General features: G+C 38.7%; 1 protein-coding gene across 1 annotated transcript; it reads left to right on the forward strand.

Annotated features, from left to right (window-relative positions):
* Positions 1-1,341: 1,341 nt before the first annotated feature.
* Positions 1,342-20,729, forward strand: LOC139733412 (uncharacterized). The gene is made up of 4 exons (XM_071644238.1): positions 1,342-1,434; positions 14,889-15,181; positions 18,751-18,882; positions 20,544-20,729. The coding sequence occupies exons 1-4, from the start codon at positions 1,428-1,430 to the stop codon at positions 20,721-20,723; spliced, it is 612 nt and encodes a 203-aa protein (XP_071500339.1). The 5' UTR covers positions 1,342-1,427; the 3' UTR covers positions 20,724-20,729.
* Positions 20,730-22,692: the final 1,963 nt, after the last annotated feature.

Genomic DNA, 22,692 nt, shown 5'->3' on the forward strand with positions numbered 1-22,692 from the left:
TGTCAAATATTTTGACCTCGCTTCTGTGTATTGAAATTTGAACCTGTATATTTTTTTTATTTTTTTTTACACTCTGAAATTTGTCAGAGGGAGTACATACATGTGTTTCCACTGTTGATAAAGTTCCATAAATTGTAATCTTTAAATAGGGCTGAGTGTTAAATTCACATCTTTATGAATAATTAGATATATGTAGGCTTTTTGATATAATCTGCTTTATTGGTTTTACTTTTTTTTTCATTGATTAATGCTGAGCTACATCATTCTATAGTTAAGCACTGGTATATCTTGTAAGTCATTGCCTTTATTTCACCCTCTTTACTCTTGTCCCTGTAACTGTGTGTCCAAGTCCAAGTTATTTTTTTTTCTTCCCATTATTCAATCCCTTATTCTGTTTGAATACATTCTTTTTCTTTTAACATCCGTTAGTGTGCTTTCTCCCCCCCCCCCCCCCCCCACACACACAATTATTTCATTTTCGCATATTGTATATATATTGTACATAGTTTTCAGGCTGAATTTTCCAGTTTTGTGTATCTGGTGTTTTTCTGTTTTTTGTTTTGTATCTGTAAATAGGAGTTTCTGCAATTTACAAGCTTTGCTTCTCAGCAGGACTCCTATCTTTTCCACCTCATTTACTAGTATGTATATGTTAACTCTTTTTAGCTATCTGTCGTGTTTGTGTAATCATTGATTTCTTGTCTTCACCCAATACCGAGGTATTACAATTTTTGTAATTTGTTTTCTTGGTGGAATTGAACAAATAAATTGAATTAAATTGAATTGAATAAAGGAATCGTGGTGTCAGTTTTAATTCGCATGAGCATCTGAGACTCCAAACCCATGCAGTCACGTTAAAAAGAGAAGAATGTTTGATCACAATGAAGTATCTAAACAAGAACGAAATAAATGCACGCACCCAAAAACATCCCAAGCAAACAAAACTCACACACACACACACACACACACACACACACACACACACAAATCATCAGAAGAAATACACCCAAAAGTGCATGCGACAGTCAATTTAGTACAACTGAATTCAACATGTTGAAGTGACTGTACTCTGTAGCCATGGTAGCGGCGAGGTATCTCATTTTGTGATCTATGGTAAGTTTAGTCTAGAAAACTTAGACTACATTCTGCGTAGGTCCATCTCTCATGTTGATTACTCTACGGAACACGCCCCTGCGTTACTTTCTCACCCGCATAAAAGGAGACCCTATTCGCCGCAACATCGCCTCAACTCATTCGTTTTCATGTACAATACACACTGTTTTCGTGCCAGGCGTACTAGTCTAAGCCACGGTTAAAAAAATTTTGTGCAATCTGCTGCGAGCGGACCAATGCCAGGCTACTCAATATTTTGGCAGTGTACCTTTCGTGTCTTTGCTTGAATTGTGGTATTTCATAATATCGTCAGAATGTCAGGTGAGTGTTAAAGACCAGCTTGATAATTCTCATTGATACTTCGTAGTCGTTAGGTTAGTCTTATTGGTGTAATACCCCCGTCTTACGTGTTCATCCTTCTGCATTTGATGGATGTGAGAGTCTTGCCTCTTGGTACACGGGTAGGCTGGGAGGTCGTTCTGACAGGGCAGGGTTCCATGACCATCATGCAGCAGAGCAATTTCGATGACGAATGGACTATTAACATTAGTGCACAGTGCATTTGTCGCTTGCCTCAAATACCAACGTACGTCATTAGTCAGAATGTCACATTAAGGTTAGTTGATGAAAGCGAAGCTTGACTGCTGAAGGGTTTCATATCATCACAGTTTACCAGCTCTTAGTGCTGTCAATGTTTTAATGTTGGCTTTGGCCTTTGGCTTGCGTATTGGTACAGCCTGTACTTGTCACTTGCCCCCTGCCCCGCGTCAAACACAAGCAGGCGCAGGCAAGGGCAAAGGTTAATATGTTCTATCATTTATGACCATAGCACAGCTGACAGTGCACAGTGAAACCTCAGTCCAGGAAACCCGCTCATGAGGACCGCCCCCGCGTACGAGGATGGTCCCTCCTCATGAGGACCTCCCCCCGCCTCATGAGGCCACCCCGGGGAACGCCTCATGAGGCCCCCCATTCACTTCTTATTCATCTCACATCTGACGTACAAATTGTCGCAACTTTGCACGGTGATTTTTTGTTACACACACATGTCCACTATCCATGATGAAAAGAAGAAAAAATCCTGTTTTTTTTTTTCAAAAATCGAGTTTTTAATCAACCGATGCAGAGCGCCCATCAAAACACGGGCGCCAGCGCGTTCGCACAATGCAAGACTGCCGCACCTAGCGGCCTGATCCGACTAAATATTTTCGATGCTTTTTTCTGCGGCTCTCACCTCTCCGCGCACGAATCAGCCTTGTGAAGCTGAAGTCTGACATCTTTTTACACAAATTCGTAACGAGAAAAATTAAATCAGTACTAACCTGATCTTGTCCATATATTCCAAATTACTATTCCACACTGATAGAGTAGGTGGGTAGATGACATACTCCAGTTTGTTAGCAAAATAATCACTTTGTAGGTATGACAAGTTCACTTTCTTCGTCAATTCCGCCCACGATTCCGCCGCCCGCTTACCGTTTGGGCGCTTTCTCTGGAATCATCCCGCGACGCGACGTATATCGCATCACATCATGCATCCAGCACATATCAGTCTGGTATGTGCTGGATGCGTGATGTGATGCGACGTCGCGGGATGATTCCAGAAAAAGCGCCCAAACGGCGGAATCATGGGCAGAATTGACGAAGAAAGTGAACTTGTCATACCTACAAAGTGATTATTTTGCTAACAAACTGGAGTATGTCATCTACCCACCTACTCTATCAGTGTGGAATAGTAATTTGGAATATATGGACAAGATCAGGTTAGTACTGATTTAATTTTTCTCATTACGAATTTGTGTAAAAAGATGTCAGACTTCACCTTCACGAGGCTGATTCGTGCGCGGAGAGGTGAGAGCCGCAGAAAAAAGCATCGAAAATATTTAGTCGGATCAGGCCGCTAGGTGCGGCAGTCTTGCATTGTGCGAACGCGCTGGCGCCTGTGTTTTGATGGGCGCTCTGCATCGGTTGATTAAAACTCGATTTTTGAAGAAAAAAAACAGACAGGATTTTTTCTTCTTTTCATCATGGATAGTGGACATGTGTGTGTAACAAAAAATCACCGTGCAAAGTTGCGACAATTTGTACGTCAGATGTGAGATGAATAAGAAGTGAATGGGGGGCCTCATGAGGCGTTCCCCGGGGGGCCTCATGAGGCGGGGGGGAGGTCCTCATGAGGAGGGACCATCCTCGTACGCGGGGGCGGTCCTCATGAGCGGGTTTCCCGGACTGAACTGGATGGAAACGTTTCTGCAGACTCCAGGCCAGGTGACAATAGTATGATTCAATGGTAGGCATGCGTGTAGAAGTCAGTCTACCTGTGCATCATGCCTAGTTTTAGCCGGTTTCCCCCTTCAAATGGGTTTATTATTATAAACGTCATATGACACGACATTGACAGAGCTCTCTGCCAATGGCAATGCCAGTGTACAGTACGTACAGGAAGTTGCTGACTGAAATGTGTTCTTTCAGTGAGGATGTCAGTGCATGGTGACATCTTTACAGTATAGTCATGGCCATATCCATGGTCATGGACTAATTTTGTCATCTCAGCCCTTCAATCCATCATTCTGCAATAGATTGTACATTGTAATTTTTTGTATAATATTTTTTACTCATCTCCATGTAGCAAGTATGCTAGCTGTGATCTTGGGGGCCTTTTTCTAACAAACTCTGCTTTTTTTTAACCCGTTCCAGGGCGTTGAGGATAGCCTGATTTTTCTACAACACGCATTTCCCATTGCCATCATACAGTAGACACCTGCCCGAGTATACTCAGGACTCGTTATGGTCCCACACAAAATTCCATGCATTGGACAATGTATATTATATATTACATGTACATGTACATAATGTACCGGTACATAAACCATTTTTCACTTTTGTAAGTATACTATAAATGTGACCCTGCATCACAAAGCAAACAGAAAGTCACTAGACATTAAATTTTAGTTAAGAGCACAGACTTTAAGCTGTAAAATGATGTATAAAAATTAAAAACAAATGACCCTCCTAACCTATCTAAATATTGGAAAGAAAGCACACCCTCAAAAAAGTGTGAACTGAGTAAAGAGGCTTATTGACACATTCTGTCCATAATTAATGCCAACTTTCAAAGTAGTGGCATCATCCTTCCAAAAGTTATCAGAGTTGAAAGTGATTTAAGTGTGACATACAAGGTTTTTAAAAAGTGAAAAGGGGACTCTAAAGACACACCTAATCACACTATTCTACCAAAAAAAATGTTCGAAATAAACTGCTAAAAAATACGCTTTCCTGCCCGTTTTATGATCCCATATTTTAGTATAACCAATGTAGAAGAAGACTTGCTCTTGCAGAGAATATGAAAAAGGCAAGATCGGCTTCTGTAGGTTGACCAATTTCACCTTTTTTCAGTCCTCAGACAAAATCAGTGTGTGTGACTTTTTGTTTGTATGTGATGCGCGGTCACAAATATACAAAACAATGTCCCCTCAAAGGGTTTGTGTTGCATGTGAATGTCGATTTGTGAAATGATTTGAAAATGAAATTGAAATTGAAAAAAATTTGGTAAAGATCCGAGAGCCAGGATGCAGGAGGGTTCATCTACAACTGTAGTCTATCTATGTTTGTTTTGCCTTTATTTCATGGCCAGCCTGATGCTACAAATGTAGGACTAGGGTACTAGTGCAGTTTTGCACCAAGTGCCTGAATCCCAGTTTTATGGCGTAATATTTAATAGTATTATTAAATATTGTAGCTTAGCTCAATATGCGAAAATCTTCTGTCCGTCTCTCTCTCTCTGGGCTGGTCGTAACTGAAAATCCTCAAAATTAATTTTCACATCAAAATCAATGCAACATGTTCTTTTGGCAGTCCAAAATGTGTATACAGTTGATCGTTGAATCTGAAAGTGGCGATCCCATACCAATCACAGTGAGTTTTTTATGGTATCTTTAAAAAGACGTGTGCGTGATTTCCGTTCCCTTTCCCAGCAAGACTTACATTGTACACTGTAGGTATTGATTACGGGTGTGTGTCTGTGTGTACACCGTATGTGTTCACTGTGTACATGTAGGCCTAGTGTAAGTGAAATAAGAAAGAAAAATGTGATTTTACATTGATCTCAGAAAATAATGAATTATAGGGAATGTGGTATATTAGAAATGAAAGAGAAAGAGAGAGGCAGACAGGAGAGAGAATAGCTAGATAAAAAGGAGAGAACAGATGTGGAACACAGAAAGGACAGAAAAAAGGGGGAAATTCATTAATGTACAAAGATATAGCATTGAAAAGACAAAAAAAAAAAAGATAACCAGAGTAGGTGATAGAAATAGCCTTGAAATGAAAAGAAAAAGAAAATAGGAAGGAAAGAAAGAAGGAGCAGATTTGTTCAAAAAGAAACGAGGAAAGGAGGAAAAAAACTGAGATTGAAAGACAAAAGAATAGAGAAGAAAACAATTGTACTGTACAAAAAGAGTAGAAAAAAATTCTTTTTGATAGGACTTGATGAAAAACAAATGCATACAGTGTATAATATGGAGAGGACAGCTAAGAAACTTTAATGTAGTGATGAAGGAAAAGATGGAAGCAAGGAAACAATGAGCAGATAAGAAAAGAACATTGAAAAGGAAATAAAGAAATATTGGGAGGAAAGAAAAACAGTTTGAAAATACGGTGGAAAAAAAAGTAATACAAAAGCATGTATTTGAAAAATGAAAGAAAGAAAGATTTAACACTCACACACACACACACACTTGTATAAGTATGCTTTTTTATTTTGCTTTTTATTGATATCAAATGCATTTCATTTGATATCGGCACGCACACAACATACACAAACATACACACACAAAAGCATGACATTTAAGCAAATCTCAAGGCACAAGTGCTTTGGAGGTCTATAATCATGCAGATATACAGAAAGACTTGATACAGGCAGGGTAAATGTTGACAGAAAGCAGTGGCTAAACAAAGTTATCTTCTTAAGGATACCATAGAAAACTTGCTGTAATCGATTCCAGATCGTCAGAGTTAGGTCAGCATCGACTGTATCCATGGAATGCCTACCATTGTCAGCCTTGATTTTGACAAAAACAACAATTAATCATTTGAGGATTCAAAGAGACAATAAGCCCAGACCGAGACAGGGAAAAGGTGTTCACATATGTACAGCCTGTAAAAAATTTATGCCTGTAGTCCCTTAACCTGCTGAGGACGGACTGATTTTGCTACAACACGCATTTCCCATAGACACCCTCCCGAGTATACTCGGGACTCGTCCTCAACAGGTTTAAGCTGCTCCCCCCCCCCCCCCCACACCCCCGATATAATCTGCAAATCTAATGTGTAAAAGGTGAACTTACAAATTGTATGATACCAAAGTACCGGTAAGCAGTTTTGTAATGCATGGCCACATTCAATCCAAGACTATATTTGGCTTTAATAATACATGAATGTGTGTCACAAAAATTTGATACACTTTTGATTTCAGTTTCTTCGGGTATTCACATCCTTCCTCCTTTTTATTTCTCTGTTTCCCGTATTTGATTTGTCTTGGGTTTTTGTTTTTGTTGTTGATGGTTTGTTTGTTTTGTTTTTGCTTTGTTTTTTCAGAGAGTTCCTTGTTACAGTAGCGAAGCACTCTCAGATACGTCCTTGAATCAAGTGGCTTTTGATATTTGATAGCTGTTGATAATATGATACTTTTTTTAAAGGGATAGTGCAGTATTGGTGGAGATGAGAATTGGGCTTTTAATCCGTTGAGGACGGTTTGATTTTGCTGTAACACGCATTTCCCATAGATGCTAGCCCGAGTATACTCAGGACTCGTCCTCAACGGGTTAACTTTTTGCGAGATACCAAGAAAACACTTATGATATAGTACAGAGCATACCATTTAGAGGAATTCAAAATTTATTTGATGAAAATTGGGCTTGGAATGACTGAAACGTCCAAAAACAAGGTAAAACAAAGCGATTGTAATAAAGTGTGGGTCCCACACTTTATTAGAATCGCTCTTTTTTGGATATCTCAGCCATTTCAAAACCAATTTTCATCAAATAAACGTTGAATTTCCCATAGCATTACATGCTCTTTCATATTTCATATTGAGGTTTCTCATTATCTCACCAAAAAATGTTAGAAACCTGAAATTAGGTCTCAACCAAAACTGTACGATCCCTTCAAAGTGTGTGTACAGTGTACAGTGCCTTCAAAGTGTGTGTACAGTGTACAGTGCACTCCCGTCATAAGAAGTCCTTGATTTCCATTTACAGTTTGATTTTGTTGATATGATTGAAATCTTGTTGTAACTGATCATATGTACATAAAGTATAGGTTATGACTTGGGGACATTAATTTCCACTTTGTTGCATTAATCCATTGAGGAGGGCTGATTTTGCATTACATTTCCCATAGACACCTGCCAGAGTATACAAGGGACTTGTCGGAATATGGGAGTTAACGGTATGAGGGGCATAAAAGATAGAATTACTGTGGTATGAAATACAGTCTGTACCATGATTATTTGTTGTCACCATTCTAATGAATGGCAAAATACCGTGGAATAGATACCACGCTATTTCATTCAGTAAACATTCTTACATTATATTCATGAAAAGGCACATTTAATGGTATTTCTGGCCTGAAAGTACAGCTGTACAGCTGTACGCCTCTGTGAGGTAAGCACTGGGTGTACGCTATCTCCATAGGGGAGAAGATAGTCAAGGTGTGTCCTGTGACATGAAAAATACACTGAAGTGCCGTACAGCGTGGGCAGTATTCATTGAGTGCCATTCCCACTCAAAGCCCACGCCATGTGTATTTCACACAAAGTTTAAATTATCACTTGCAGTACCATAGTTAGTACTTTACTTTGTTGCATGATATTTCATGAGAATCACCACTGAAGTGTGATGGAAGAAAGTACAAACTAGACAGCAGAGCATAGGTTATAATTATCATTCTTCATTGGAGTGGAGGAGGCATAATGTTTTGAGTCATCTCCTATCTGTCAGTCAGTCCATTCATTCATCTGTGCTCCAACCAGATGTCATCACTGGGTGGTGTATGTGATGTGTGAGATAAACCACTCAGTGGATTTTCTTTAAGCACTCGGTCGAGCTTCCACCATGTATTGTACACTTTGTATATTTTCCACTGCTATGAAGGGATTAATTATCAAACTAAACTGAAAGTTTGCCCATCATTAAACTTATTCATGACTGATACTAACTTACAAAGCAGTAGCATCATTCTTTTAACTAATTAAAGTTGAAAGTGATAAATGGGTGTGAAAAGGTTTCTAGCGCTCTAAATCCAGAATACTAAGAATGTCTACAATTTGTACATTGTACGTCAGACCAAATCAAATTTTTCTAGAAAAAAACTAAAAAAGAAAGAATGATTTCCCAAATTTCGTTTCATGATTCCAAATTTTTGAAATACTGAAGGAGAATTGCTCATCCAGAAAATATTGAAAACTAAAAATTGACAGGGTTTATTTGTCCTCGCTGAAAATCAACTCGTGTGACTTTTTGTTGTTGTTGGTTTTGTGATGCATTGTCACATATTGGGCAATGTGCCCTAAGGTCCAAGGTCAAGGGTCACTGTACTTTGACTAAAATACTTATTTTGCAGTTTAGCATTTTGGTTCTGTAAACTTCAGCATGGATTTTTCTTCTTTTTTAATGATATTCAAAGGACAAGTCCACCTTCAACGGATTGAGAGAATGCAGCAATATCAGTAGAACACATCAGTGAAAGTTTGAGGAAAGTTGGACCACTCGTTCAAAAGTTATGAATTTTTGAAGAACGGTTCTGCACAGTCATTGCTGGATGAGGAGACTACATCTGTACTACAGTGTGTGATGTCACATGCGTACAACAATTACTAAGGAAAATATGAAGAAATTTCCACAAAATTTAATCTTTTGAAAAAAGTGCACATTCCCTTGACTCGCTACTGACATGTTAAGGGTATATTATTCCCCGTGCCTTCTGAAAGAGGCAAGTCAAGTGCTCTATGATTATGAGAGGAAAGTGAAAACATGTGGAAGTTTCTTTATACTTTCCTTTTATCGTTCTACGCTTGTGACATCACAAGCTGTAGTAGTCTTTTCATCCTGCGATGGTGGCACTGAAACTTCAAAACTTCATAACTTTTGAACGGATTGTACAATTTTCCTCAAACTTTCACTGATGTGTTCTACTGATATTGCTGCATTCTCTCAATCCTTAAATGTATAAAGGTGGACTTGTCCTTTAATGATGGACAGACAACAAAGCTATGTACAGTCAAACCTTTCTATAGCAGCCACCCAAGGGAAAATGTGCCCACTATAGGCAGGTGGCTACTATAGACAGGTTGATGGCCATTTTTAATTTCCACTCTTGCATTGTATCCATAATAGCATAAAGTACCACATAAATTGTTCTTTAAAAAGAAAAGAACCAGCAAATGATTTTACACAGGCTGCTATAATATGGGGATTTTATATTTAATCATTTTAAGTTTTCTTTCATTCTTTTTATTTTAAAAATAAAATTTCGAGCTCAAGGAACTTGTTCAAACAGGTTTTGCATGAATGGGGTTCATGAGCCAGTTCGAGGGGATCGATTATACTGTAATGCCTACTAGTCAAGTTAGTGGTAAGTCAGCTTATCACTACAATTGCAAAGAGCTGCATTTATCAATCATATCTGTGTGATTGTGACTGAGCTAGGACTCAGTAGAATTCATGCAACGATATTAACCCGTTGAGGACGAGTCCCGAGTATACTCGGGCAGATGTCTATGGGAAATGCATGTTGTAGCAAAATTCAACCGTCCTCAAATCTGCAAATCTAATGTGTAAAAGGTGAACTTACAAATTGTATGATACCAAAGTACCGGTAAGCAGTTTTGTAATGCATGGCCACATTCAATCCAAGACTATATTTGGCTTTAATAATACATGAATGTGTGTCACAAAAATTTGATACACTTTTGATTTCAGTTTCTTCGGGTATTCACATCCTTCCTCCTTTTTATTTCTCTGTTTCCCGTATTTGATTTGTCTTGGGTTTTTGTTTTTGTTGTTGATGGTTTGTTTGTTTTGTTTTTGCTTTGTTTTTTCAGAGAGTTCCTTGTTACAGTAGCGAAGCACTCTCAGATACGTCCTTGAATCAAGTGGCTTTTGATATTTGATAGCTGTTGATAATATGATACTTTTTTTAAAGGGATAGTGCAGTATTGGTGGAGATGAGAATTGGGCTTTTAATCCGTTGAGGACGGTTTGATTTTGCTGTAACACGCATTTCCCATAGATGCTAGCCCGAGTATACTCAGGACTCGTCCTCAACGGGTTAACTTTTTGCGAGATACCAAGAAAACACTTATGATATAGTACAGAGCATACCATTTAGAGGAATTCAAAATTTATTTGATGAAAATTGGGCTTGGAATGACTGAAACGTCCAAAAACAAGGTAAAACAAAGCGATTGTAATAAAGTGTGGGTCCCACACTTTATTAGAATCGCTCTTTTTTGGATATCTCAGCCATTTCAAAACCAATTTTCATCAAATAAACGTTGAATTTCCCATAGCATTACATGCTCTTTCATATTTCATATTGAGGTTTCTCATTATCTCACCAAAAAATGTTAGAAACCTGAAATTAGGTCTCAACCAAAACTGTACGATCCCTTCAAAGTGTGTGTACAGTGTACAGTGCCTTCAAAGTGTGTGTACAGTGTACAGTGCACTCCCGTCATAAGAAGTCCTTGATTTCCATTTACAGTTTGATTTTGTTGATATGATTGAAATCTTGTTGTAACTGATCATATGTACATAAAGTATAGGTTATGACTTGGGGACATTAATTTCCACTTTGTTGCATTAATCCATTGAGGAGGGCTGATTTTGCATTACATTTCCCATAGACACCTGCCAGAGTATACAAGGGACTTGTCGGAATATGGGAGTTAACGGTATGAGGGGCATAAAAGATAGAATTACTGTGGTATGAAATACAGTCTGTACCATGATTATTTGTTGTCACCATTCTAATGAATGGCAAAATACCGTGGAATAGATACCACGCTATTTCATTCAGTAAACATTCTTACATTATATTCATGAAAAGGCACATTTAATGGTATTTCTGGCCTGAAAGTACAGCTGTACAGCTGTACGCCTCTGTGAGGTAAGCACTGGGTGTACGCTATCTCCATAGGGGAGAAGATAGTCAAGGTGTGTCCTGTGACATGAAAAATACACTGAAGTGCCGTACAGCGTGGGCGGTATTCATTGAGTGCCATTCGCACTCAAAGCCCACGCCATGTGTATTTCACACAAAGTTTAAATTATCACTTGCAGTACCATAGTTAGTACTTTACTTTGTTGCATGATATTTCATGAGAATCACCACTGAAGTGTGATGGAAGAAAGTACAAACTAGACAGCAGAGCATAGGTTGTAATTATCATTCTTCATTGGAGTGGAGGAGGCATAATGTTTTGAGTCATCTCCTATCTGTCAGTCAGTCCATTCATTCATCTGTGCTCCAACCAGATGTCATCACTGGGTGGTGTATGTGATGTGTGAGATAAACCACTCAGTGGATTTTCTTTAAGCACTCGGTCGAGCTTCCACCATGTATTGTACACTTTGTATATTTTCCACTGCTATGAAGGGATTAATTATCAAACTAAACTGAAAGTTTGCCCATCATTAAACTTATTCATGACTGATACTAACTTACAAAGCAGTAGCATCATTCTTTTAACTAATTAAGTTGAAAGTGATAAATGGGTGTGAAAAGGTTTCTAGCGCTCTAAATCCAGAATACTAAGAATGTCTACAATTTGTACATTGTACGTCAGACCAAATCAAATTTTTCTAGAAAAAAACTAAAAAAGAAAGAATGATTTCCCAAATTTCGTTTCATGATTCCAAATTTTTGAAATACTGAAGGAGAATTGCTCATCCAGAAAATATTGAAAACTAAAAATTGACAGGGTTTATTTGTCCTCGCTGAAAATCAACTCGTGTGACTTTTTGTTGTTGTTGGTTTTGTGATGCATTGTCACATATTGGGCAATGTGCCCTAAGGTCCAAGGTCAAGGGTCACTGTACTTTGACTAAAATACTTATTTTGCAGTTTAGCATTTTGGTTCTGTAAACTTCAGCATGGATTTTTCTTCTTTTTTAATGATATTCAAAGGACAAGTCCACCTTCAACGGATTGAGAGAATGCAGCAATATCAGTAGAACACATCAGTGAAAGTTTGAGGAAAGTTGGACCACTCGTTCAAAAGTTATGAATTTTTGAAGAACGGTTCTGCACAGTCATTGCTGGATGAGGAGACTACATCTGTACTACAGTGTGTGATGTCACATGCGTACAACAATTACTAAGGAAAATATGAAGAAATTTCCACAAAATTTAATCTTTTGAAAAAAGTGCACATTCCCTTGACTCGCTACTGACATGTTAAGGGTATATTATTCCCCGTGCCTTCTGAAAGAGGCAAGTCAAGTGCTCTATGATTATGAGAGGAAAGTGAAAACATGTGGAAGTTTCTTTATACTTTCCTTTTATCGTTCTACGCTTGTGACATCACAAGCTGTAGTAGTCTTTTCATCCTGCGATGGTGGCACTGAAACTTCAAAACTTCATAACTTTTGAACGGATTGTACAATTTTCCTCAAACTTTCACTGATGTGTTCTACTGATATTGCTGCATTCTCTCAATCCTTAAATGTATAAAGGTGGACTTGTCCTTTAATGATGGACAGACAACAAAGCTATGTACAGTCAAACCTTTCTATAGCAGCCACCCAAGGGAAAATGTGCCCACTATAGGCAGGTGGCTACTATAGACAGGTTGATGGCCATTTTTAATTTCCACTCTTGCATTGTATCCATAATAGCATAAAGTACCACATAAATTGTTCTTTAAAAAGAAAAGAACCAGCAAATGATTTTACACAGGCTGCTATAATATGGGGATTTTATATTTAATCATTTTAAGTTTTCTTTCATTCTTTTTATTTTAAAAATAAAATTTCGAGCTCAAGGAACTTGTTCAAACAGGTTTTGCATGAATGGGGTTCATGAGCCAGTTCGAGGGGATCGATTATACTGTAATGCCTACTAGTCAAGTTAGTGGTAAGTCAGCTTATCACTACAATTGCAAAGAGCTGCATTTATCAATCATATCTGTGTGATTGTGACTGAGCTAGGACTCAGTAGAATTCATGCAACGATATTAACAAATTGTCATTTGTGTGTGTACTGTAAAAGTGGTTTCTTTCGCGTACAGAAACTTTCGCGGTTTCCATCGGTGCCAACTTTTTCGCGTGTGTTTAAATTCGCGGTCGGTAATGATAGCGTTGTAACAAGCTACGAGTTCAAAACATTTTCGCGTGATGTTAAATTCGCGGTTCAACCTCAAGGCGCGAAAAGCGCGAAAATAAAACCACCGTGAAAGATACAGTATGTCTCAGCTATGTATGAAACTAGAAATTGACCCAGTGTTGATCTGAATGATTACATTCGTATCAAATCTTTGTCATGCATGCACATGTGCTGATTTATCAAGCAACGAAGAAGCAAATAGTGTTGTAGATGGTTTTGTTGTTGTTTTTGCTATTGCTTTTTTTTTTCTTTTTTCAGGCATAGCCAAAATAGCAAACAAACAAAAAAAAATCATGAGAGATACAGTGTAGGCCTCCAGGTCAAGGTAGATCAAGTAAACAATAGGGCAGCTTCAGCTTTGTATGAAATGGAGGAGTTATGGGGGGGGGGAGCTCTAAGCACATGCTGGTAGGATTGACATGCGTCTTATCGTGCTGAAGGTTATTTTGTCTATCAAAGGCAAAAGTACACATACAGTTGTAGTACGTATGAAGTGGAGAAATGAAAAGATGCAATGTACACCCTGTACATTACATTCAGTTAAGGATGAATGATAGCAAAAGGATTGAAAAAGGAGAATCACATCAGTCAAAGTTTGGAGGAAAATCAGACAATCTGTTGAAAAGCTTTGAATTTTTAAAGTTTCAGTGCTAGCATTGCTGGATGAAAAGACTACAGTTTGAAATGTCAAATGCATAGAAGATGTACAAAGTACCACATTAAAAAAAAATAAGGGAAATTCAACATATTTTCACTTTTCTCATAATAAAGGGCTTACCTCTTTGCCTTGTTCAGAAGGCAGGGGAAATGACATTGCCCTATACGTCAGTATTTAACAAGTGAAGGAAATACATTTGTAGTTTACTCCCCCCCCCCCCCCAAAAAAAAAAAAAAAAAAAATGATTTCTCTTTTTGATACATATTATTCCAGTCTGTGCATGTGACATCACAAGCTGTAGCCTTCTCATCCGGAGACGATGGGAAAAATTCATAACTTTTGAAAAGATTGTCTGATTTTCCTCAAACTTCTCACTAGTGTGATGTAATAATTTGCTGCATTCACTCAATTCACATGGTGACTACTGTAAAACGAGAAATGTTTGCGTGCATTTTAATTTCGCGAATTTCGCGAGCGCCTAGATTTGCGAAATTAAAATGCACGCGAAAGTTCTTGTCTACACTACAGTGTATATGCATTGAATGCCAGTGGCAGGTTGCAAAAATTTTATGCCGCAAAAAGGGCCGTCTGCTCCAATTCATGAAAAATTCATGCAGCGAATATATCATGTTTTACAGTATTGAGATGAACTTATCCTTTAAATTAATGTCCTGTTAATATGCATTTCATTCAGAGATACTTTCAATGTGTTGTCTAAATTTCTTTCTTGCAGCTCCATACCCAGACAAGGCCGCTGAGGCAGCATACCCTCCACCCCAGCAACCAGGGGGTTATGCACCTGTGCCAACAGAACAGACCCCCTACCCACCACAACAAGCCCCCTACCCACCGCAGCAGACACCCTACCCTCCCCAGCAGAGCCCCTACCCGCCCCAGCAGCAGGGCTACCCACCCCAGCAGGGCTACCCACCCCAGCAGCAGGGTTATCCAGCCAAGGGGCCTCCACCAGCTTATGGGGAAGGACAGGCTGCTTATGCTGCCTCTGGACAGAATGTTGTTGTTGGAGTATGTGTTTTAATGTTTTAGTTCTGAAAAGGAGTGATTTTTCTGAAGTAAAGAAACTCGTGCATGTCATTTGTACAGTATGTGCCGTATATAATACAAGTACTGTATGTTTATGTACAGTATGTATCGCTATGATAGAACATGAGACCATGGCACAAGGTAGAACCAAAACAACAAGCCGCCTTGACGTAAGGAAGAACTTCTATTGCCAGGTAGCTGTCAATGACATAAGCAAAGTATTACAGATTGCCATTGACGCCTCTACACCCCTCAGCTTTAAAGAACAATATCCCAACTGGAATTTTGAATGGTCCCATGGGACTCCCTTTGACCCTGCCACACCACACTTTTACAGTTATGCACTTTCAACACCTTAATGATAGAGAGATGTGGCTTTCAAGGTAAATTCAAGATACTTCCCTGTCATAATTTAGCTCACCTCAGCACTGTACGTTTAAAGGCAGTTGTGCTTGTGTGCTTGTGGTTCTTGTGGCGATGAAAAACCACAGCAATACTTTCAAAGAATGAATGATGCAGTGGTTACAGGATTTCTTAGCTCTTTGGAAAAGCAAAGTCGGCAATATTCCATTGAGATGACATACAATGTACATACCTGTACCATGTGTACACTAAAAAAAAGAGAAAAATTCTGGTATGTTGCTATAATTTAAAAAGAAAAAAAAAATGTTCTCATATGTTGCTTTACTTCAAGAATATAACTTGCAGAATTCCGCAAATGAAGTCAGTGTTTGTTTTTATACCCCCGCCAAACGAAGTTTGAAGGGGGTATATAGGAATCAGCGGACGGTCGGTCGGGCGGTCGGTCGGGCGGTTGGTCGGGCGGTCGGTCGGGCGGTCGGGCGGTCGGTCGGGCGGTCGGTCGGGCGGTCGGTCCGTTGCAAATCTTGCGTCGCGAACTACTTCCTCAGTTTTCAACCGATTCCCATAAAACTTGGCACAGATGTGTGCCTTGGGTTGTAGATGTGCAAGACGTATTTTTTGACAGTACCCAAAAGTACGTTGCCATGGTAACGGCATATTATGGGCAAAAATGGGTACAAATCTTGCGTCGCGAACTCCTTCCACAGTTTTTGATCAATTTTTATGAAATTAGGTACAGATGTTCATCTGAATATGTTAATGTGCAAGACACATATTTCCGCAGTGGCAAAAAGTGCGTTGCCATGGTAACGGCATGTTATTGGTAAAATATAGGGCAAAATGCTTCATGGCAAAACTGCTTCATTAGTGTTCTTCCAATTCTCATGGAATTCATATTGAATGTTTGTCTTAGGATATAGGTCAGCATGACACATTTCTTGACAGTGACAAAAAGTATGTTGCCATGGTAACAGCTCACATATTATGAGCCAAAATGATGGAAAATTTTGTGTTGCAAACTACTTCCTTAGTTTTTGCCCAATTTCCATGAAACTTGGTACAGATGTGTGCCTTTGGTTGTAGATGTGCAAGACGCATTTTTTGACAGTACTTGAAAGTACGTTGCCATGGTAACGGCATATTAATGGCAGAAGATCAAGGAAAGATCTTGCGGATTTAACTACTTCCTCAGTTTTTTGACCAAAGCTTATGAAATGTGGCACACACCTTGGTCTTGGTGGGAAGATGTGGAAGACATATTTTTCAGACGTGTCGGAAGCTGCGTTGCCATGGTAACGGCATATAAATGGCAGAAGATCAAGGAAAGATCTTGCGGATTGAACTACTTCCTCTGTATTCGACTGAAGCTCACGAAATGTGGCACACACATTGGTCTTGGTGGGAAGATGTGCAAGACATATTTTTTGGACGTGTCGGAAGCTGCGTTGCCATGGTAACGGCATATTAATGGTGGAAGATCAAGGAAAGATCTTGTGGATTGAACTACTTCCTCAGTTTTTGACAAAAGCTTATGAAATGTGGCACACACAATAGTCTTGGTGGGAAGATGTGCAAGACATATTTTTCGGACGTGTCGGAAGCTGCATTGCCATGGTAACGGCATTTAAATGGCAGAAGATTAAGGAAAGATCGTTCCTTGGGTAAGACTGTCGTCACGGGGCGGGGGTATTAATCACCTTAAGTGATATTTCTAGTTTAATATGCTTCTATTTGCATACCATACAATTTTGAAGAGTTCCATGCAAAGACAACTTTTATAGTCTTATGGGAGGGAAGGCAAATCTGATGTGCTTTAATGTTTCAATTATAAAATGCAGTTTGCCATACACTGTACCAATGATGTTTTTATGTTGCATCACAAAAGCAATCTAAACCAATGAAACATAATATGTGCATTGTTAGCCAGCATGGGTAGTTTGGGTTTATGGATGTTTTGTAAGAACTTGCCCATAGTCCTACCTCAGTTCCCAGTTTGAATGAGTAAAATTGCAAGGTGTACATGTTTGTAAAAAGGAGTATTTGAAGTGGCTGTTGTGGACCTTGTATCCATTTTGACTCAAGTTTGGTTCTTTGCGTTCCAGCCATGACACAAAAGATATAAGTGGGTATAAAAGTATGTGTGTAAACAATACAGAAACTTGACAGTACTGGTACTAGTACACTGTTGCATACATGTAGATCATTGTTGGTGAGTTTGCCAAGTTTTGTTTTGATAGTTAGATCATCTTTTCACAGTGGTTGCCAGGGAGTTTCAATCCAGTTGGCACACATTTCAGCAGAAAGCTTTGCTGAGTAAGCCTTGAATAAAATCTTCGGTCGTCAAGGGAGTCTATACTGTACATTGTGAAAATGAGCTTAAACTTTGAATATAGCTCTAATGCTAACAGTGTTTATTCCCCCCCCCCCTTTCATCAAATTTGGGTCAAAGGCACTTTTTGAGGGGGCACAAAACCAATTGAAGGGGTAAAACTTTTACAATGTGTAGCTCTAGACGTGCCTTCAGAATCCAAATAGAGATGCAAGATGTTCATTGATATTTACCTTTGTGTTGTTTCCCTCCCAGGTGTGCCATGCCTCATCCTGAAAATGAATACTAAATTGTAACTTTATAGATTGGCTCAACTGTTTTCAAAAGATTACCTACATGTTATGTGTCTCATTGTTCTCTGAGTACAATTCAGTCAGTTCATTGTAAAGTCTCATTCACCAGGTCTAGAGAGGAGTGTCTGTATATTTGCATCTTGAAACACCCACTTGAACCTGACCCGATGCTGTCTGTCATCTGTGCTACATTGTATGCGTGCATTCTTCCAAAATGGCTACTTCCACCCCCAGGATGCTTCCTTTTTACACAGTAGTTGGGTAATTGACTTCAACTTACATGAAATATCAATTGTGTATTATAATTGTTTATAATCATTCAATATAAAGAGAGTAAATAAATTTTTTTCCCTTTTAAACATGTTGAGGACGAGTCCCAAGTATGCTCGGGCAAATGTCTGTGGGAAATGAGTGTTCTTGCAGAATCAGCCCGTCTTCAACAGGTTTAACGGTAATAAGATTGGTAAGCTACTCTTGCTGGTTATAGTTTTATACATGTTTAAACTTGTTTTATAGAACAGATTACAGTGTATCTTGTTTTATCATCATTATTGCCCTCTATGCAGCCCACCCCGCAGACAACGGTCATCGTGCGACAGGCACAGGCGCAGCCAAACGACTACCTCGCCTTTGCCATATTTGTCACAATCTGCTGCTGTCTGCCACTGGGTATCGTCGCCATCATCAAGTCCATGGATGTGAGTTTGAAGAAGAAAAATCTTTAGCCTTATGCCAGAGTGTACATAATAAAAAGAATAGATAAAGAAATGATCGCATAGTACTAGCATTTTCTAGCAATAGGAGAAAGCTTCTTGTTGTATTACAGGGGAAAGGTTGACACAATATTTTTCATGTTGTTGTTCTTGTGCTTGAAACAAGTACAAGATTTTAACTCATTTGTGATTTTGATATTTCTGACCATTGACACAATGTGTCTATTGGTGAAGATTCTTGGAGAAAGAAAACAGTTATAAATAATGAATTCCCAGCTGTCTCCATTCATATTCATGGTGCAAAGCTAGATAAAATGTTCACACTACTATAATTCCCGGTTAGCTGGGCTTGTAGCAGTCACATAAAGCACTGAGAGTGAGAGAGCGAACTAGTTAAGTTATATTTAAAGACAAGATGATGGTAAAGTCATGTATCGCCAGGGGATCATCAGTTGTGACCCTGCTTCACAAAACCAACAAAAAGTCGCCAGACATGGATTTTTAGTTAAGAACAGATTCTGAAAGAGCAGGCTGTATTAAAGCTTTAAAAAAATGTATAACTCAATTTAAATGGACTCTTCTAAACTTATCCTAATATTGGAAAGAAAGCGCACACTCTGGAAAGTGTGAACTGAGAAAAGAGGCTTTGAAGTGCAGGGTCTCTTCAAGCACTTTATCTAATTCCAAGCCACGCTAGCGGTGCGATGAATGGAACAAAAACCAGGATGTTAACCACTGGAGCAACAACAATCAAGGAATTGTCAAATGAAGCTGAAATTGAGCATGCTTGATCAGCAGATTCTATAGATGATTAATATGCCAGCTTTCAAAGCAGTAGCGTTGTCCTTTCCAAAGTTATTAGAGTTGAAACAGAAGAGTATGGACAGGGTTTTTAAGAAATAAAAAGGGGACTCTCAAAGACACACTTAATCATGCTATTCTACCAAAAAGTGTTCGTAGAAAAACTACTAAAAAACACAATTCCTGTTTGTTTTTGATCCCAGACTCTAGTATATTGTTGATCCCAGACTCTAGTATATTGTAGAAGAAGACTTGCTCTTTCAAAAAATATGAAAAGCTTAAGATTGTCTAGGTTAACCCATTTCACCTATTTTCAGTCCTCACACAAAATCAGTGCATGCAACTTTTTGTTGGTTTTGTGATGCACGATCACAGTTGTTCTCCATCAGTCACTAGGAGTTTCTGTCCGTTATGAGCAATACTCCCTTTTGGTGATGGACCAGGTGTGTAATGCCCCGCCTTCCTTGCTGTTAAACATAACAAAAAGTAAGAGAAAAGGAGGGGAGGAAGGTCTCGAGCCTCTTTGATTAAGTTTGCCTTTTCCTCCCCTGGCAACCAGCAGCATGCACCTGGAACCACCACAATTTTTATATCATGTATTTACGATTTTCTGTTTGTATTTTATGTCAGATTGTATTGTATTGTATATTGGATTGCCGAATAAATAATAATAAAAAAAGAAAAAGAGGAAAAATGAAAATAGTAATGATCGCATTGAATGTGACAACGGTAAACTGAAAAGGAAGCATACAAAACAACAGGATATCAGCAACTCATAGTTTACTGTAGGTATGAGTGTGCCCAAAGGTATCCCAAACCCTTTTATTCTGGACCGTCTCAAACAGGTGCGCAGCCGCTATACAGCCGGAGACATGAATGGGGCCCTCGAGGCCTCCCGCTCAGCCAAGAGCTGGTCCGTTGCCGGCCTGGTCATCGGCATCATCCTTGAAGTCATCGCCATCATCATCATCATCGTCTATTTTGTGGTGATCATTGCGGCCGTCAACACCTACACCGGCTACTGAGTCATTCTCCACTGGGTCTGCACAACACAGACCTTGCTCTGTGTATTAAAGCACAAGTGGTTGATTGATGGAATTCTTAACATGTACAGCTGATCTCATCATTGAGAATGTAAGCCAGTGGTAATGATATAGCAATGATATTACTAATACTGATCATACCATTCATACTTGTAGGCTGTGTCATTTAGAAGAGAAAAAAAAAATAGAATTAGTCCTTTTCAGCACTATCAAGATATTTTGATTGTTTCTCTGAGTGCATCAGTGTTTATCAAATAACACCCTCCCCCTTTCCCAGGTAGATATTCAATAATGTTATATGATTAATTAAGTGCTCATCAGTGATTGGACGAACATGATCATGTGATAAAGGATGATTAATATGGCTATGAAATTGGAGGATATTATTTTGGTATAAACAAATTAGGGACAAAATCAAAAGGACAGTGCAGTGATGCTAGAAGCACCATGCTTGCAAAAATTAATTTTTGTATTCTGTACACATCGCTAAAAGTAGGTAAATGTTGAACATGCAGAAACAGAAAGTATAACAATACATCAGATATTTATGACTTTGGCTGCTGAATTGTATATATTTCCTTCAAGCTTGTCTGACATATTTTATATATATGTTGTTGTTGTTTTTTTGGAGAGGGTTGGGAGGGGATACCTTCCCTTTTTAGTTGTGCTGATGAATAGTGAGCACTGTACATTGTAGAATGGAAAACTGTCAAAAAATGATTTGTGTTGAAATGACTGACGTGACAGACATGCTACTGCAGAATAGGTGGATTTTTCAAAGCACTAGAATAGTATGATCAAAAGACGTGCCGACGTATATTAAAGAAAAAAGATATATATATACATTATATTCTCTATGTGAAGAATGAATATGTGTTTCTGTATAAATGCCGAGCACATATTGTACAAACTTTTTGTAGCTCTTTCACCAGACTGTCATCTAATATGATATAGATTTTCAGCAGCTAATTAAGATGTGTTGGAGGTTTTAACTTCTGCCGTGATTTGTCAAATTGGCATTGGTGCCCAATGTGGCAGTACAACGTAGAATACTTATCCGTGCTTGCTCAATTCTGGTTTGTGTGAGGTTTCTGTACAATGACCCATACATGCAATGCCTGTGTTACACACACTCTAGTGCAGGCTGCCTGCTGTAGTGCTTTCTGTGTAGTGCTCAGAAAATACGAAAAAAAAAAAAAAAAAATTATTCTATTCAATCATTGCGTCTTCTATCATTTACTTCTTCCCAATTGAGCTGTAATAGGAAGTGTACAAATCACTCAGAAGAATCATAACCCATTGACCATTAGCTTTTAAGATTTTGACCACACAAGACCATGAGGTGGTTAGGACATTCCAGTGCATACCTTGACCATCATTTGTCTAGTATGGCCAATGGGATTATGCTATGCCCCGATGTTGTTTGAGAGCAGTGACTATATCAGGGATTTCTGTAGAACGCAGATCATGAGGAGGTGGTAAAGTTGTCATGAAATTTGGCATTTGTTAGAAAATCAGTCTGTGATCGCTTTATTAACTGCCATCTAAATGATTATATGGAAGACTTGTGAAATTCTGAAGCATTTCTACTTTGGCAAGGCCCAGGATGGTGGTGCTTAGAATCAACAAATTGCATTCAAAAGGTTTGTGATATGATGGATTTTGCCTGCATCTTGTAGTGTGTGGGTACATTATTTCCACATTTTATATGCAGCATTAATTATTCTCATTTTATTTTATTTTTTTTTTTTTTTGAAGTGAAATAGTGTTTGGGTTTTTTTCTTCATTTTAAAAGTCAAGGATGTGGGGAATAGAAATGCTCAAAATCAATGTTAACCCGTTCCTTACGGGAACCTGGTTTACCAGGTTCCCGTGAGAGCAACTGATATACGGGAACCTGGTGTACCAGGTTCCCAAAATGAAGACAAGGGTGCCTGCTTCAGTGGCCTAA

The sequence above is a fragment of the Diadema antillarum genome, unplaced genomic scaffold (genome assembly GCF_040938485.1).
Source record: "Diadema antillarum isolate AM-2024a unplaced genomic scaffold, OU_Dant_1.0 scf00000025, whole genome shotgun sequence".
NCBI lineage: Eukaryota > Metazoa > Echinodermata > Echinoidea > Diadematoida > Diadematidae > Diadema > Diadema antillarum.

Coding starts and splice junctions, on each gene's coding strand:
- LOC139733412 (XM_071644238.1), top strand. Junction 15,182..18,750: donor GACAGAATGTTGTTGTTGGA/GTATGTGTTTTA, acceptor CCCTCTATGCAG/CCCACCCCGCAGACAACGGT. Junction 18,883..20,543: donor CCATCATCAAGTCCATGGAT/GTGAGTTTGAAG, acceptor CGTCTCAAACAG/GTGCGCAGCCGCTATACAGC.